The following is a 17,469-nucleotide window of genomic DNA, read 5'->3' on the forward strand; positions in this document are numbered from 1 at the left end:
TTTATTCTATAACTGAGGAAGAGATCGCGTTCATTTTGGTCCAAAAATAACAAAAACGACGACTTTATTCAGCATTGTATTGCCTTCCGGTTCTGTTGGGGATCCGCGTTCAGTGACGCTGCTGACGTAAGACGCTGCTGACGTGTGTCTGGTGCGCCCGAGCTTCGTTTACAGTCTGAGGGAGACGCACGCTGGAAACAAAACAATCTTCACAAACATGTCTAAGGATTTCCACACAGAGGAAGACTTGCATTTTTTTGCCCAGCCATATTTATTTGAACCCGAATACACGGATGCACCAGATACACGTCAGCAGCGTCTTACAGCGTCACTGCGGACTCGTGAACGCGGATCCCCAACAGAACCGGAAGACAATACAATGCTGAATAAAGTCGTAGTATTTGTTATTTTTGGACCAAAATGTATTTCCGATGCTTCAAAACATTCTAACCAACCCACTGATGTCACATGGACTACTTTGATGATGTCTTTACTTCCTTTCTGGACAAGGACAGTATACCGTTCATACATTTTCAATGGAGGGACAGAAAGCTCTCGGACTAAATCTAAAATATCTTAAACTGTGTCCTGAAGATGAACGTAGGTCTTACGGGCTTGGAGCGACATGAGGGTGAGTCATTAATGACATCATTTTCATTTTTGGGTGAACTAACCCTTTAAGGAGGCAGGCGTGTGTTGCTTAGGCGGCCGCCTTAGTTTCAAAGTGCTCCGGGAAACCCTGCCACATTAAAGAATGCCAAAACGGCATTTATTGTTACAATTTCGTGATAAAATGGATATCATTTGAAAGATTGAAACTAGGGCTGCACGATTTGGGGAAAATGTCATATTGCGATTGAGGTCAATATTGCGATTGTGATTTGCGATTGCGATTCAATAAACAAATGGTTTCAAGAGTCAACTTGCTTGGTTCTAAAGCAAAATGCAAACACAGATTGGTGATAATTCTGAAATGTTTATTTCTCAACTCAAACTAACAACAACTAAATGATTGATAACACCTCTAATGATCAATAAGCCACTGATGCCTGGATAAAAATGACCCCCATTTTAAATATTAATTATAGCCATCCAACATTACAGTGATTCTGTCATTACAATTGAAATCTATACATTTTTTTAAACATTAAACAAATATAACAGCTTTTAATTTAAGTGAACTTCAAACAATCCTCACATAAACCCATAGTAAATGTCATATTTACCTGTCCCCTTCCTGTCTAACAGGTAGGACATATACAGAAATTAAATAAGTTTTCAAAGTCTGTGCTGCATAAATTATAAATTATATATAGACTAATCCTTATTAGAGCTAAAAAAGTTCTTTAGTAAAGAGCATTGAGTGTTTCCCTGTTCCCTTTGTTCTTTGATTAACTTTACTGACAGACATAATTAGTGGCTACTGTGTACTGTCACTTTAAGACCAGCTGCTGCTGACAGAGACGCGGATCTCACACGCGCCTCATTCTCACACAACTCTTCACGTCCATCATAAGATTGCTCTTATGTTACGAAGATACTCGACAATACGACATTTTGGCATAATTGTTAGTTATTGTTCGTTCAAGCGCGAAAGAGAACTGTATTCTGGCATGCAGTCTTGTGCGTACGCATGATACTGGCGCGCGTCTTTCTGTGAGTGGACATTTACAGGGAGCGACCTGAAAAGACACTTGTCTTGACGCGAATGAATGGTTCAAAAGCATTCGCACGAATAAGAGCGGGATCATGTAACACTAGCCAAAGGATGACAAAAATAACAGATGTTGCGTTAATAGCCCTAATTGGTTTATTGCATATAAAATCGCAGCATTTTTCGTCATATAATCACATTGGCTTGATATCGTGATTGCGATTGCGATACGATTAATCGTGCAGCACTAATTGAAACTTTGTTTTGTATCGAATGTACCAGAAAACGGAGCTTATTGCGACTATTGGTGGTTAGATTACACCACTGTATTCGTTTTATACACCCAAGACACCTAAAAGGCGCAGAGGCATACGTGTGCTGTAACACCCCATTTTATTTTGTGACAAAAGGTAAAGTGATGTCAACCTCAACAATGGGCCAGGGCTGGGCAGGGTAGCAGGGGGTGGGTCGTTTTCGGTACACCATGAGAGTATTGTGATGCATAACGTACTGTTAAAGGACTACGACTATCAAAAGTGACAGACTTTTACATTGGTTATGGTTACAAAAAGATTTCCATTTCAAATGTTGTTCTTTTGAATTTGTCTGCCTAAAAAGGCAACATCGCAGACACTCTGGATTATACATTGTGTTTAGTATTGCGTAGTTATCTTTGCAACATGCCAAAACTAAAGTAATTTGCTGCCTATGTAAACAATAGCTCACTAGGTTTTTTAAGAGAGCTTGTGAAGGGTATTGCCAGGTAAAATGTCAGCCAAAGCATCCAGAGGCTCAAGGAGGCTTTGCTCCAGAGGCAGCCGAGAAGGATGGACATATAATCTCCCTCATCTGTTTCACCTGTCTGAACGAGTGAGCAGCCAAAGCCTTGTCATGTCAGCTGCGCTTCAGGGCTGAGGAGCAGTGTTTTGTGTGTTGGGGCAGACACGCTGCAAAGGCCTAGTCAAGTAGAAAACCTGTTTTGAAACATCCTGGACACTGCTTGGATGAATCTGTGGCTAAAATAAACCGGCAGCACCTAGGATCAACAAAAAAGCGATCACAGAAAAGAAAGTATCATGGACTGTGCTCGTGTATTCAAAACGACAGCTCCATATCATTTATCTGAGTGGGGACATATGGGATGGCTGTATGTCATTTATCTGTGCAGGGACATAAATAATTCTATACATAAGATGAGGTTGCTTTAACAGGTCCTGTCCAATTATATTATAATTTCTCATGTAGTCATGGTAACACCGCTAATATGGGATGACATGGCAAGCTTATTACACAGATAGCTGCATATTAGTGATTACTATCACTGCTGGAATCAATCTGGTATGATTTTTCCATTCCAGGCATGAGCGCTCTTCATAAGGATCACTTGAAATAGCACTGGAAATCGAATTTGTAATTTGACTTTTATTGAATGCTTGTGCCTTATCCATGCCAAACCCTTTGCTAGATGTTATCAGACAGCCATTTTTAGGCTCTCACGCCGCAGAGTTAAAAATGGACTATAATGACAGAGGCAGGCACTCGCTCACAATCCTGGTCTGGAGAAACACAGAAAAAGCAATGAGCCATCTGGACAGCGTCAGCTCAGGTTGCAGAGAACATCGCAGTGTTTCCAGACAGAGCTGAGGACCTGCTGCTTGCTGATGTTTTGTAAGACTGACATAAATAGTCACTGACACCGGTGAGACATCGCTTCCCCAAACATCATCTTCAGCGGTTTGTGGCACAACACCACTTCGGCTGCCCACACACCGCTATTAACGTGTGACAGAAAAATTATGTTCCCGAGTGCTTTTGGGCGTAGAACTTATTTGAACTTTTAAAAGGGCCATCAAGCATGAAAAACTTTGCAATACAAATTACGAGCTTTCCTAGATATTTATAAACCGATAGATGTGTCGTAATTTTCAAGTAAATGCGTCACAAAATGGCTGGTTGGAAAGAAAAAAGCTACTCCGACCTTTCACCAAGTTTGGGGGGGGGTTGCAGACAAACATTGATGGTACAAGGCAAGACATTCAAAGCGTGTAAGAAATCAGAGGAATAAATCAGCCTGAGGTGGATTCTGATTCAGAGAAATGAGGTAGGCGTTTTAAAGTGGGGATTTGAAGTTGCATTTACAAACATGATTGCATTTGTTTATTTTTCAATTATAGAACATTCCACATCAGCTTGGCCTAAGAGTGGCTAATTTTCTCTCTTTGTGGGGCCAATACAGCCAAATGTGTCAAAGAACTTACAAGTTCTCCATTTACCAACTGGACCACAAGCATATCATATCACCAACCGAGCTGCACGCCGCAGGGGTGTAGAAAGGTTGCTTTCAACCAATATTTCTTTAAACTACTCAGGACTTTCAGTGGGGGAAAAATTAATCTGGTACTGCAAGATAATAAATGAAGCAACAAAAAGAAAACAAATTAAATGAAGATCCGAGAAAACAAATAAAACCAATACTGGTGAGCAAACAAAAGGAATTATTTGAAAACAACAGCAGTCAAACAATTCAATGCACAGATCAGTAGCGCAGCAGGGGGCTTGTGTGTACTAAACCCCTCTCTTCAAAAGCCAGACGGCACAGGACAAATTGTGTTGAGACTGAAGGTCTTTATACAACACCGCCAGGCGAACGTGTGCACTGTCCCTGAAATAAAACTACCCTCTCCTTCCCAGCATGAGACCGTCTGTCTCTGGTAGCAGGTGGGTACTTCCCTTCATCATTTAGGAATGTGGGACTGCAGAATGGGAAAAGCAGCAAACGAGAAGGAAAAATTGTATTTGACGTGCACCTACATTGCCCATGTACTCTGAGAGCAGATCCTGCAGCGCCTGCCGCACAGAGTTGCATTCAGCCACGATTCGCTCGCGCCGGTCGTCACGCGTGCAGGAGGAATCGGCCATGAGGGCGGCGCCACTTATGATGCTCTCCAGACGCTCCTCAAGAGAAGGCCGGAATCTCTCCTCACTGAAACTCAGTGGGTCCACGATGATCTGCTTCTGCAGGGGGGGAGAAACACAGAATTAATACTGAAAAAAGTGTCACTCTCAATCTTCTTGTCTTGCTCCCTCTACTTTTAAAAATCGTATGCTCTAAAATACTGCCATTCAACATTTCTTTGCAAAATGAGAGGGGGAAAAAGTGAGATTTGTGTTTTCACATACCAAATGTCCAACTTCACAAGAGTTAAACGGCCACCATTATTGGCTTTGCGGCCTGAACAGGATTTTGGAATCTATCTCCCTGGACGCCGAGGCACAAGCTGTGATATTCATTAACTGGACGAATCAATAATTCACAAGATCTGAGATGATGGTCTGGGGCTCCTGATGCAGTTTCAGGCCAACGGGTTTTGCTCAATCAGAGGCTGCATTAGCTTGCCTGTGCACTTCAGCTGTCTTTTAAATCAACTATGTAACAGACGGCATCTTAAAAACCATTTGTACCATCCACTGGGGCCGAACAGGGAAAAAAAGTTAAACCAGTGGGGACAAAAATCAAGCTTAACTGCACATTATGTAAGATCACAGACTTGGACCGTGTAAATCTCGAGTCGGGTTTTCAACAGAGAGAACTGCTTTGGTAAACACTGTAGTTGGTAAAAGTGATCTTTAAGGCTAAACAGCAGAGTAATTGCAATTTAGCCAAGGGCAACAAAATGCAGTTGTGCATATAAATCATTGCTATTTTTCCTTTTTGAGCCAGGATGACATTTTAGATGTCCCTACATGCCCTCTGCTGGGTACATTCACTTGGGGACATCACACTCCCCTCTCAAAGAATAAACTTGTCAATGTCTGGTGCAATTAAAGTGATGACAAGAGTCACTAATGTGCCAGAAAAGCTATAGGAAGACAGAAAATGGACGACAACAGCAGCAGGCGAAATCATTCTTCAACGTGACAATCCCCTTCATCGGATGTCATATACACAGTAAAATATTCAACAATTCAGTTGTAAGAATATGAGTTTATTAGCCTCATCTCATTTGACCTCCTTTGCTTGCGTGTCAGGTTGGCATGGCAACAAGCCACTCTCTGACTCACTGCAAAGTTGCTCCAGCTTCAAATTAAGCAGCAAGAAGTGATGTGGAAAAAATGTGCATGTGTGCTGTAGTTTCAGTAGTCACCAGGAAATTAAAGACACACATGATCTGAGGTATCGAGCAATCCCCATCTCATGTGCGCATACACTCACACCCACTTTTTTTCTTGGCATTTAAACAGATGGCACCTGGTTGGGAAGAGGACCGCCTCTCCTTTGTGAGGATGTCTAGTCTCCTGAAACAGCTACTACTAAGAATAGAGCAGATACATCTCCAGCTTGAACAGTTTTAATATACAAATGTGTCTGCACCATTAACAATCAATGACCAAGTCTCATTGTGGCATCGCAAAAAATACCATATGTAGAGTTGCAACGGATCACAAACCTCAGTTCAAATCATTACAGTTTGAGTCATGGATCAGAACTAGTGGTGGGCATAGATTATTTTTTTAATCTAGATTAATCTCACTGTAATCTTGGAATTAATCTAGATTAATCTAGATTAAAATAGCTCATTTAAATTCTGTCGAAGGCATTCAGAATATGTGTGCTACCCAAATAATGACTAAAAGTAGGCCTAAGTCTTTGAGAATGGGTTTCTCAAGCCAGGTGGCGCATTAGACCAGTGGCTCATCTCCTGTTTCCAAAATGCATCACAAACTGCTTGTGAAAGCTGTTCTACTATGATCATCGGTGATGAAAATAATTCAAGTTCAATCAGATGTACTTGTGTTTACTATTGGATACATCTTTACATCTAACTGATAGAGCTGTTTCGACGGGCTTGCCTCGGTTGCACTCAAACATAGTAGTTTAACATTACATCAGTGCTTGGCCCGGCATCTACCGCATTAGCTAAGGGATGCTTTGCGTTTAGGTGGTACTTGAGACTGTCAGCTGAATGTGTGGAACGCTTTTAGGAGAAGATAAGGTAACTTATTTTAGCACAATTCACACCCAGCGGTAATTCAGGAAAACAAAATCTCTGAATGCTCCACATGAAACTTTGGTCTTCCGACCTTTTTAACATCGTGTCGATTTATTTTGGTTAATATGTGTGAGGGAGAGAGAGCAAGACAGCGCTTAGTGTGGAGATGGTGAAGTCTAGGCTTGTACACTTTCGCCTGGCTCCGAAGTGAGAGAGTGCGCGCACGCGACCGGGTCTCGCTCTCTCTGCTCGTTCTTTCAGTTAAACATGTGCCCTGTCACAAGCGCAGCAGTTCATCTATATTACTCAGCGAACTTGAGAGAGCAAGACAGCGCTTAGTGTGGAGATGGTGAAGTCTTGTACCCTTTCGCCTGGCTCCAAAGTGAGAGAGTGCGCGCGACCGGCTCTCTCGCTCTCTCTCTCAAACATGTGCCCTGTCACAAGCGCAGCAGTCTACATTACTCACCGAACTTAACGCAGGAAAACCCCTGTTTATGCAAACAGCAAACAGCATAATTTTTCTCGTTTAGTAAAATAAAGCCAAGCTTTAGATCGTCTTTTCCACTCCATGTTTACCTCCTCTGCTCAAATCGCTTTGACATCACGAATGACGCACAGATGCGTATAGGACGTCACGCTATGGTGCCCGATAAAGGACAAAAGGCAAAGTTGAGTTCGCGGTCTGTATATTATGGCTGGGACTCAGAGCAGGAGCATCGATAAGAGGAATCGTTAACGTCGAGGGCATAAAATATTGATGGTTCGTAAAACTTAGAACCGGTTTTCGAGTGGATCCGGTTTTCAATTCCCATCCCTACCCCATACAGTGCAATTCGGCTAGGTATAAGTTACATCAGCGCAAAAATATCAAGGTGAAAGTCATCATAGCTTGCGTAGTATAGACCCAGCTCAGCTCCCAACCCAACTTTGAGAATAGATTAACGGCGATATTTTTTTTATCGCCCGATAAGTGTCTCACGTTAACGCAGCACGTTAACGCCAATAACGGCCCACCACTAACCAGAACATTTTTTGAATCCGCAAAGTAGCATTGTGCGGTGAGAGAAATGTAACTTTGCTTTCCATTTATTAAAGAAAACTAAGTATTACAGTACTTCAATGTCACAGAAAAAAAGACAAGCCTAACTAATAGTTTTACAACGTATATTGCAAAACAGCCTATACTTTAATAAAGTAATCATGACGTGAGATATCAAGTTTGCCTTTTAAAAAGAGGTTTTTATACTATTAACATATCCTGCTTAAAGCTAGGACTGGGTATCGTAACAATTTTCGATACCGATATTGATAGTTTGACTTCGATACCGGTTCCTGAACGATACTTTTTCGATACCAATTTTATGAAACCAGTTTTAACAATATAACATTGTAAAAAAGTCAAACAGAAAAAAAATTATTATTTTTTTGGTACTCATATTTTGAGTCTGTAAAAAACCACCAATGCTAAAGTTTTCTATGTTTCCTAATCATTTAACAGCATGTATTCTTTACTTCAATGAGCTCATTGTTTCTGCGTTAACTTAATGCATTGTTTAACAATGAAACGGTGTAATGCATTTCAATTAATTTTAATTCAGTCACCTCTGATAACAGATCACTCTAAATTGTAATTTAGACATGCATTTTCTGTAAAGCTGCTTTGAAATGATATGTATTGTGAAAAATACTATACAAATAAATGTGAATTGAATTAAATATAGGCTACTGGGGTGGGGATATATGCCTCACGCTCAGCACACATGAAGCTTGCCACAAAGCACTGGCAAAAGTAGCCTAATGATTATGGATGTGTCAGGAAACAATAGCAGGGAAATATTTTAATTTATATAGCTATAAGCTTATTTATAAACAAGTGTTTACTGAGTGTGTTGGCTGCAAAGATGAATATGGCGATGCTGACTCGTCATTCATGCAGTAGCTAGCCTAGTGAACGCGCGCGTGCCTATATGGATTACATAAACTATTTATTTCTAATTGTTTCGTTTGCCTATTTCTCATGTCTGTGAGGCAAGTATCCTATACGCTGAGTTTCGGTTCATTTGTGACGCGCTCCAGTTCTTGCAGTCGAAGACAGATAAACTTTCTACTCTAAAGTGTATTCTGTGCGCTTTTAAGTGCCTTATCAGATTTATTCTGTTGCCGGTCTTGGCAGCAATTATCTTGTCGAAAATATTGCATCACGTGCTTCTGGCAGAGTCTGGTACATAGGTAGGTACACTTGATCATTTCCACATATTTTCTTTCTATCTGGGTTGGGAGGCTTACACACACACACTACAGCCTCACGTGCGACAAGCCACGTCTCTGGGCAGCCGCGTAAATAGTGTTTTTCCGCCACAGCCAATCATGCTGCATGCTTGTTGTTTCACTGACATTGACGAGATTAACCACTTAGGTACCGAAAAACAAGACATGTTTCGACACTCTGTAGTATCGAGGAAATTCGGTCGGTACCTAAAAAGTATCGAACTCGATACCCAGCCCTACTTAAAACATCCTCATTTTAAACAAAGGATTTATTCAAGCTCCAAAAAAGGCTCATTTGGATAGTTGGATTTGTGACGTCACATGGACAAATACAATTACCTGCCAGCAAAAAGCATGACATTGATGAATAGATTTACATCATCGCACCATAGGCCCCGCCTACTGGCTTTGTCACTTGGCTGGCACTGGCTTACACTTGATGTTGAGTGTTGCATCAAAAGCAAATAAAACCCATTTTAATTGCTGATACACAGTACAGATGTGCATTCAGACATACCCCACGCACCTGAGTCTGTCGACGAGAGGATAAAAGGGAAGAGTAAATGGAAGAGTAAATGAATGTTCACTTTTATGCGTCCTGTTTAAACAGCTCACTTGCTAATTTCTGTTAAGACTTCAGAAGGATAACGGTGTAAGGAATAAGTGAAGGTTTTATTTTTATTGGCATCATGATCACTTTTGAGGATTATATGTTTGTTTGGAGAAAGAGTAAGAGACTACAGCTTGTTTTGTAAAGGCGGCACAGTTCACAATGAAACTTTTGTTTACAGATGATCCAGTCAGCTGTATTGGATACATCGCAAAACTGCAAGAAAAGAACAGTTATACTCCTGATAATATTCCTCCGACCGTCTGTGCCATTAATGTTAATCAAACAACAAAAAACAGAAAATCACTCCATGCTCTCGACTGAGCAACTTTTGTAGATTTAACAAGGATTAATCTATATATTTAAGAGAGGAGAGTGCAGTGTTATTTTACGTTTGATTATTCAATTTCTGTACCCGAACACAGTTAGACTTGCCTAAAAAAAAATAAAGCACTGTTTTATTTCATTTGTATCTTTGGTCTGTTGTATTTGAGGTATTGCTTGTAATTTGTTTATTTGTTCTCATTGTATTACCGACTATTTCACTTATTTAATTATTGAAGATTTACCTGTCTTCAATAATGTTTAAACTTTACTAGTTAGGCTGGTAGTTTTTGCTGTTATATTAAAATTAATAATTGTGAAATTTCTCCTGTATCTAAAATTTTTGTGGCTTATTTATCAGAATACAATGTTACATGAGTCAACAGCTACAAAACTTTATCAGAGATACACCTGTCGACCAGCAATAAATCGGAACTGTTTGTCGTTCTATTTTGACCAATCTCTATTCCGAACTAACTGCATTACAATCATTTCCCAAAATGTAAAGTGTGGAAATATTACAAAGTCTGTAAATGGGACGTTAGCACAGGTCAGAGACGGAGCACACTGAATACGGAAGAGGCACAGCAAGCTCACTGTTCGTGATGCTTGAAATATAGGAAGAAAAATATAACTATTGAATTTGGGGATGAGGGTTTATATGAATTTATATCTAAAGGTAACTGACTATCTTCGAAAACATTTCAATGGCATTTTCTTTTCCTCCTACCTCCATGTAATACCTGTTTATAAGTACTACTGAAACTACAACAGAACTAGTTTGGGAACCACTGCCCTAATCATCTGTTTTGATTCACCAGTGAGTACATCCAACGATTATAATAACTGTCTGGGAACAAATGTCATCTACTGATTCAAGGCAATGACTACACAGGGTTAGTTAGCCGATGTTAAATCATTATAAACTGCTAAAACATGACTATAAGAGGTTTTATCATCACTGGAAATCATTAAAAGAAAGGTGGAATGGTAATAATTCAACACTGCACAGATCGATCTGGCGAAATGAGCTCTATACAGCATCCCTAGAAAAGCAGCATTCAAGGTCAAGAATGAAAACTGGGCCAATCACATAGTACAGCACAATCAATATAATGGAGGTCTGAGGGTACCGATAATTCTAGCAGCCGCAGGTAAGGACAGAGCTGCAGGCTGTGAGAAATCTCAACGTGCTTTGTTGGGAGCATTGATTGGCTGAGAATAAGAAAAATCAGGACATTTGCTTCACTTACAATTAACCATGTTACATTGTTAGCCTTAGGTCATGACAAATGCATCATTTTGAAATCTCTTAATTCATTTAAAATAGCTCAGATTTATTACCTCTCGCAGATCCTTAATCTGATGAACCGTACGCAATGATAAAAAAAAATCTATGAACTTCATTTTGTTGCCAGCTTTAAATTGTCTCTGCATCCTGCAGTCTGGATTCACATGATTAAATTATCACTTCCTAATGCTTTTGAGCTCAAATGGAAAAGGACAAGAGAGCAGCAAATGACAACTAGACATGTACATTTTCTGAAGAAAATGTGAGTGGTGCTTGCCGTGCACAACCACTGCCTCGATTCAAAATATGCTAGCATTATGCTAACAATTAACATGTTCCTAGCATGATCCCAACACATTTAACATGTTGCTAGTCACATGCTAACACGTTTAACTTGTTACCATGATGCTAACATTATTAGTGGTTGCTAACATGTTTTTAACAAGATGCAAATATGTTTACCTATGTTAACTATGTTAACATTAGCCCTGTTTGCTAACATGAGTCAAAAGAGCCAACCCCCGTGTCAATATGATGTTCTGATGCAGAAATATAGGGCTTCTTAAACGGTTGCTTTTCACATATGATAACATTGTATATTTTCTTAACTTCTCTGCTGTAAAATAATAAAAAAGAGAACACATTAACAATAGTAAACTAAATAGTAAACAGTAAACTATATTGTAGTAAACCACACAGAATAGGCCTACCACCTCTCCATCCATATCACCAGTTTAATCAATGTGAGGGATGTGCCTGGATGTTCTTACATAATGCAGCGATGTTAGGCCAAATTGGGGACAGTTTCAGTCTTAAAAACAATGTTACGGACGTGACAGTTCTCAGTTACGGACATGACCGCTCTGAAAGCGACTTTAAAACTTTCACAGAGACCTCAAACAGAGACCTCAAACAGAAAGCACAAAGCCTTTCTTTAAAGTGAATTTCGTTTTTTATTAATTGTATCTTAATTTTAATCAATGTTTCATCAACCAATTGCCTGGATTTAATAAATAAGTAAATATAGTAAAAAATAGATCATCATGACATGGAGGCGCCGGCACGTGAACTGGACTCTCGTCTAATAAATGAACCGAAACACAGCGTATAAGGTACTTGCCTCACAGACCTGAGAAATATATAGAAAGCTTGAAATGTCTACTTTTTAACAGAACAAATCAAAACGAAAGAAATCAGACTCTCTGCTTATGTAATCCGTATGAAATGTGCACTTCTCTCTGGCGCGTTCACTACTGCGAAGATCGCGAGTCAACATTGTCAACTTCATCTTTGCATCCGACACTGACAAACACTTGATTATTAATAAACAATTAAAATTAGAGATGCACCGATTGATCGGCTGGTGATAGGTATCGGCCGATTTTCACGTGATCGGCCATGATCGGCGACCGGCCGGTCAGTATGACATATGCCGATTTTTTTTTGCCGCTCAAATGCACTCGGGCGCCGCATGATTAACATCGCGCAAAATCAGCATCACACGTGCACACAGAACGCACATGTAGGAAACCTCGTGAATTATGGCCGTTTCACACCGCAAGTGTGAGCAGCGCAGGGGTTTTTTCCCTCGGCATGCATGTTAATCAATGAGTGCATTCACACCGAGAGCAGGAGTAGCGCGTGAGCGTCGAGCAGGAGAGTCGCGTGAGCAGCAGTGAAGCGGGGTTTCAGCGCAGAGTCTATTTTTGCTGCGCTGCTCGCGCTCAATTAAAGTGATTGTTTAGCCTGGCTGGACATGCGGCAGACGAGAGAAGAACTGTTTGCGAAATAAAACTTGCCATTGAGTACAAGTGATTGCAATGGGCCTGTGTGTGTGCGTGTGTGTGTGTGTGTGTGTGTGTGTGTGTGTGTGTGTGTGTGTGTGTGTGTGTGTGTGTGTGTGTGTGTGTGTGTGTGTGTGTGTGTGTGTGTGTGTGTGTGTGTGTGTGTGTGTGTGTGTGTGTGTGTGTGTGTGTGTGTGTGTGTGTGTGTGTGTGTGTGTGTTAGGGGTGTCACGATTCACCAAATCCTCGATTCGATTACATTTTCGATTCAAAGGTCACGGTTTGATTCGATTCTCGATTATTTTTTTTGAAGCACAGGTTGCTGTTGCTCCTAAAAAGCTGACATCAGTTCATCGCAATCTCACACATCTCTGTTATTATCAGTGAAGCTGACTGCACAATGAATCTTTCATAATATATAGCCTACACTTTGTTTGTTATAATTAAAGGATTTGCCAGCTTACAGAATTCAGCACTGAACAAAAAGTCCGTTTTGAGCGGTGAGGAGAGTCTATCTTAAATGCTTCTGATTGGTCATTGCGTTCAAGAAATCAACACATATGTCTGTGATTGGCTAAATCGCTCAACGCTGCCAACATTTTATAAATAGAAACTCTGGCCTGTAAATCGTTTCTATTTTATGTTAGTTGTTCTTGTTGCTTTTCTGCAACAGATGAAAAAAATGTATTAGTTTTTATATGTTTTATTCATAGATATTTCTAATTTGCCGGAGTCCCGCAAATCTTTTTATTCTCCCGCACACACAGAGTGAGTGCATTACCGGCCGCGCTCGCACTCGGCCATCAAATCTAGTCCCGCGCCGCACTCTATTGCGTTGGGAGTGCACGTCTATAGATCAAGAGCCCGGCCCGAGGATAGTGACGCGAAATATCGGCCAAGTTCGGGCTCGGGCATAGAATCCAAGTTAGAGGACTCAGCCTTTCAACACGTGTGTGTTTTTTCTCGCGCCGTGATGAGTCGTTCATGAACGATCCATTCATTGCCTCTGTCACGCGACAAATGAACAAAAGACTCGGAAGGTCAAGTATTAATGTTCCCTGTAAATTCATTTTGACTGCATTATAATGATTTCTTAATTCAGAATATGATCAAGATTGCGTTGGATGTGTTCGGGGAATTTGCCTGTTAAAAGTATAACATTTAAAGCCCCTGAAATGACTGAAAAAAGATTAGTTAATTTTGATGAACGAGATTGAACAATAGAGTCAGTAAAACGATCCGAACTTTCCATCACGGGCGCGACATGGGGGCGTGGCAGTATCGACGATTCCATTTTTTATTTAGATTTTTGAGATTGTGAATTAATTTCGATCGATTTTGATTTAAAATCGAAATCGTGACACCCTTAGAGTGTGTGTGTGTGTGTGTCTCTCTCTGTGTGTCTCTCTCTGTGTGTCTCTCTCTGTGTCTCTCTGTGTCTGTCTGTGTGTGTCTGTGTGTGTCTGTGTGTGTCTGTGTGTGTCTGTGTGTGTCTGTGTGTGTCTGTGTGTGTCTGTGTGTGTCTGTGTGTGTCTGTGTGTGTCTGTGTGTGTCTGTGTGTGTCTGTGTGTGTCTGTGTGTGTCTGTGTGTGTGTTTTGAGAAACATCTTTATACTGCAAGGCTATATTTATTTTATTTTTATTTGCTATTTATATATTATTTTATTGCTATAACCTGTTTTCATACAGAAGTTTAGTTTCGTAGTAAAAGTAAATATATCCTTTTTTTTTAGTTGAATATATGGAAATGAAAATGGTTCTTCCATACCATAACTCTGCATTTAGATGTGTGAATTTCCCACACCAGGAGTAATAATTTATATAGTTTTATTTTATTTTATTTGTTCAAAAAATGTTCTATGTTCTATGTAAAATGTTCTATTAAAGAAAAGATAGAAAATAAATATTTGTGTTTGCTGTAAAGTGGTTAGAAAAAATGAAATCGGAATCGGCTAAAATCGGGATCGGCAGGTCAAACTCATGAAAAATCGTAAATCGGTATCGGCTTAGAAAATTGTAATCGGTGCATCTCTAATTAAAATGTCTCCTTGCTATATTTGACATATAATCATTATGCCGGTTCTTTGTGGCAGCTTTTAGATACTTTATTGGCAGCGCCACCCTTGCATGTTACATGAACGCGTCGCCACTGCATCAGCACCGAGAACATGATTTTTTTTAAAATCTTAAATCAAAAATCGTGATACGAACCGAATTGTAGGTTTGGTCTATCGTTACAGCCCTAGTAAGATGAGAAAGCAGGAGTTTAGACTTTTGTCATGGCTGTAAAAAAAAAATGGCTATCTGAACATCTTTGCCAAGCGCAAACCAGTACAGAAGTAATCAATAAATTATCGGGGAGGGTCATGCCTTTTTTCACAATCGTTTTGGAGGGTCATAGAAAATTAAGTCGTTTTTGACTACAGATCTCAAAACTTCTCTGGTAGCCCCTTAAATAAAAAGCGAATAGTCCCTTAGATCTTTTTTCGCAAACCCCCTGAAATCAGTCCACGTACCCCTGGGGGTACGCGTACCCCAGTTTAACAACCGTGACTATGACATTTGAAGATATCCCTCTTTGGGTTGCTAGGGTGCTCAGCAATGGTTGCTAGGGCATGCAGAGGAAGTCGTGAAGGTGATTTGTGATGTCCGTCTGCTGCCCTGAGTCAAGCAAACCCTTTATATGACACTTCTATCCAAAGATATCCCTTTGAATGAAAGTCTAAGGACCGTGTTGCTAGTAGGGCAGAACGATTGATCGAAATCGAATCGCACCGTCATTAAATGATAACTGTGACTAGATTAACATCCAACGAAAAAAGACAAGACTAAAGGTAGTTTTTAAAACTATTTTTAACAAGCCGCTACGAGCATTCACGCTTGTGGTTGCCAAATTTCAACAATTTAAATCTCCAAACAGAGCTTTTGTTAAAAGAGCACGTTTTCTACCCTGTGTTTTACTTAATCTAGGCAATCTGGCAACCATGCACACGCCGCGTGCTCTACACTGCTGAAGAAGCGTGGATGATCTGAAAACACAGACAAAAAAGTATCCTGCAGTTTAGCGATCTCCATTTTAGATTTTATGCTTAAATTAAAGTGTCATTCATTCGGTCTGTGTTCTGTCACAAGCTGCTTGCGCTGTTTGCTGCGACTAAATCTGTGATCAAACAGTTTCAGTGATGAACTGCAATCAATCCAAATATGGATCTCGACTATAGCCTATTGATTGTGATTGCTTAATAACTGCATTTATGCAGCTCTGTATGAAAACACTTTTTTTTGCTGTTGTTTTAAAGGGGTCATGAACTATTATTTTATGATTTTATAATGTTAGTATGATTTTTACATCAAATAATTGTCAATTTAGAAATTAAAGGCATTTTTCCTACCCTCTGATTTTAGCCTCTGATTTGAACGCTCTGTTTAAAGAGGGGTGACTCCTATGAGATTTCAGTTGTCATGTTTGCATATGAAATAGCTAGTATTACATGTGTGTGGCGAGCAGGAGGAGGCCGAGGGACGTGAGAGAACGCCGCGAGCACCTGTAGCCCATTTCCTGCACACGCCTGTACACAGTGGCTCGGATGTTTCTACTCCAGACTCACTCCACTGCTTCCGCAGGTCCCCCAAGGTCTGGAATCGGTCCTTCTCCACAATCTTCCTCAGGGTCCGGTCACCTCTTCTCGGTGTGCAGCGTTTTTTGCCACACTTTTTCCTTCCCACAGACTTCCCACTGAGGTGCCTTGATACACCACTCTGGGAACAGCCTATTTGTTCAGAAATTTCTTTTTGTCTCTTACCCTCTTGCTTGAGGGTGTCAATGATGGCCTTCTGGACAGCAGTCAGGTCGGCAGTCTTACCCATGATTGCGGTTTTGAGTAATGAAACAGGCTGGGAGTTTTTAACAGCCTCAGGAATCTTTTGCAGGTGTTTAGAGTTAATTAGTTGATTCAGATGATTAGGTTAATAGCTCGTTTAGAGACCCTTTTCATGATATGCTAATTTTTTGAGATAGGAATTTTGGGTTTTCAAGAGCTGTATGCCAAAACCATCAGTATTAAAACAATAAAAGATCTGAAATATTTCAGTTGGTGTGCAATGAATCTAAAATATATGAAAGTTTAATTTTTATCATTACATTATGGAAAATAATGAACTTTATCACAATATGCTAATTTTTTGAGAAGGACCTGTATAAGACAAAGATAAATACAAACAAAATGGAGCAGTCTGATGCAGCCCACAAGGTTCAATTAAACATTGTCCAATAGTAAACTTTGGAGGACAACATAAACATGTAATCACCTAAAATAGAGAAGTCTGATGTAACTTAAACCTTGTCCAATACAAGTCTGAGCAGAACAAAAATTAAATAAATAATTTAAAATCCTAAAATAACAAATTGGAGTAGTTTGATGCTACTCATTAGAAGGGATGGGCATTTCAAGCAAAAATAATATTCGAAGATGGCTGGGTATTATTCGAAAATCGCACCCCTCCCCGTTATGCACGCACACATGCATGCATAGGCCACACACGAGAAA

The 17,469-nt window shown here is 40.1% G+C and overlaps 1 protein-coding gene across 1 annotated transcript in view; it reads right to left on the reverse strand.

Annotated features, from left to right (window-relative positions):
• The window catches only part of ctnna1 (catenin (cadherin-associated protein), alpha 1), a 157,130-nt gene that overhangs the window by 107,997 nt on the left and 31,664 nt on the right, over positions 1 to 17,469 (reverse strand). The window contains exon 7 of the mRNA XM_077247593.1: positions 4,466 to 4,669. Within this exon, the coding sequence (XP_077103708.1) occupies positions 4,466 to 4,669 (204 nt within the window). The remainder of the gene's footprint in view (positions 1 to 4,465; positions 4,670 to 17,469) is intronic.

The sequence above is a fragment of the Siphateles boraxobius genome, unplaced genomic scaffold, assembly GCF_051911475.1.
Source record: "Siphateles boraxobius isolate OS27281-9 unplaced genomic scaffold, OSU_SipBor_1 3, whole genome shotgun sequence".
NCBI lineage: Eukaryota > Metazoa > Chordata > Actinopteri > Cypriniformes > Leuciscidae > Siphateles > Siphateles boraxobius.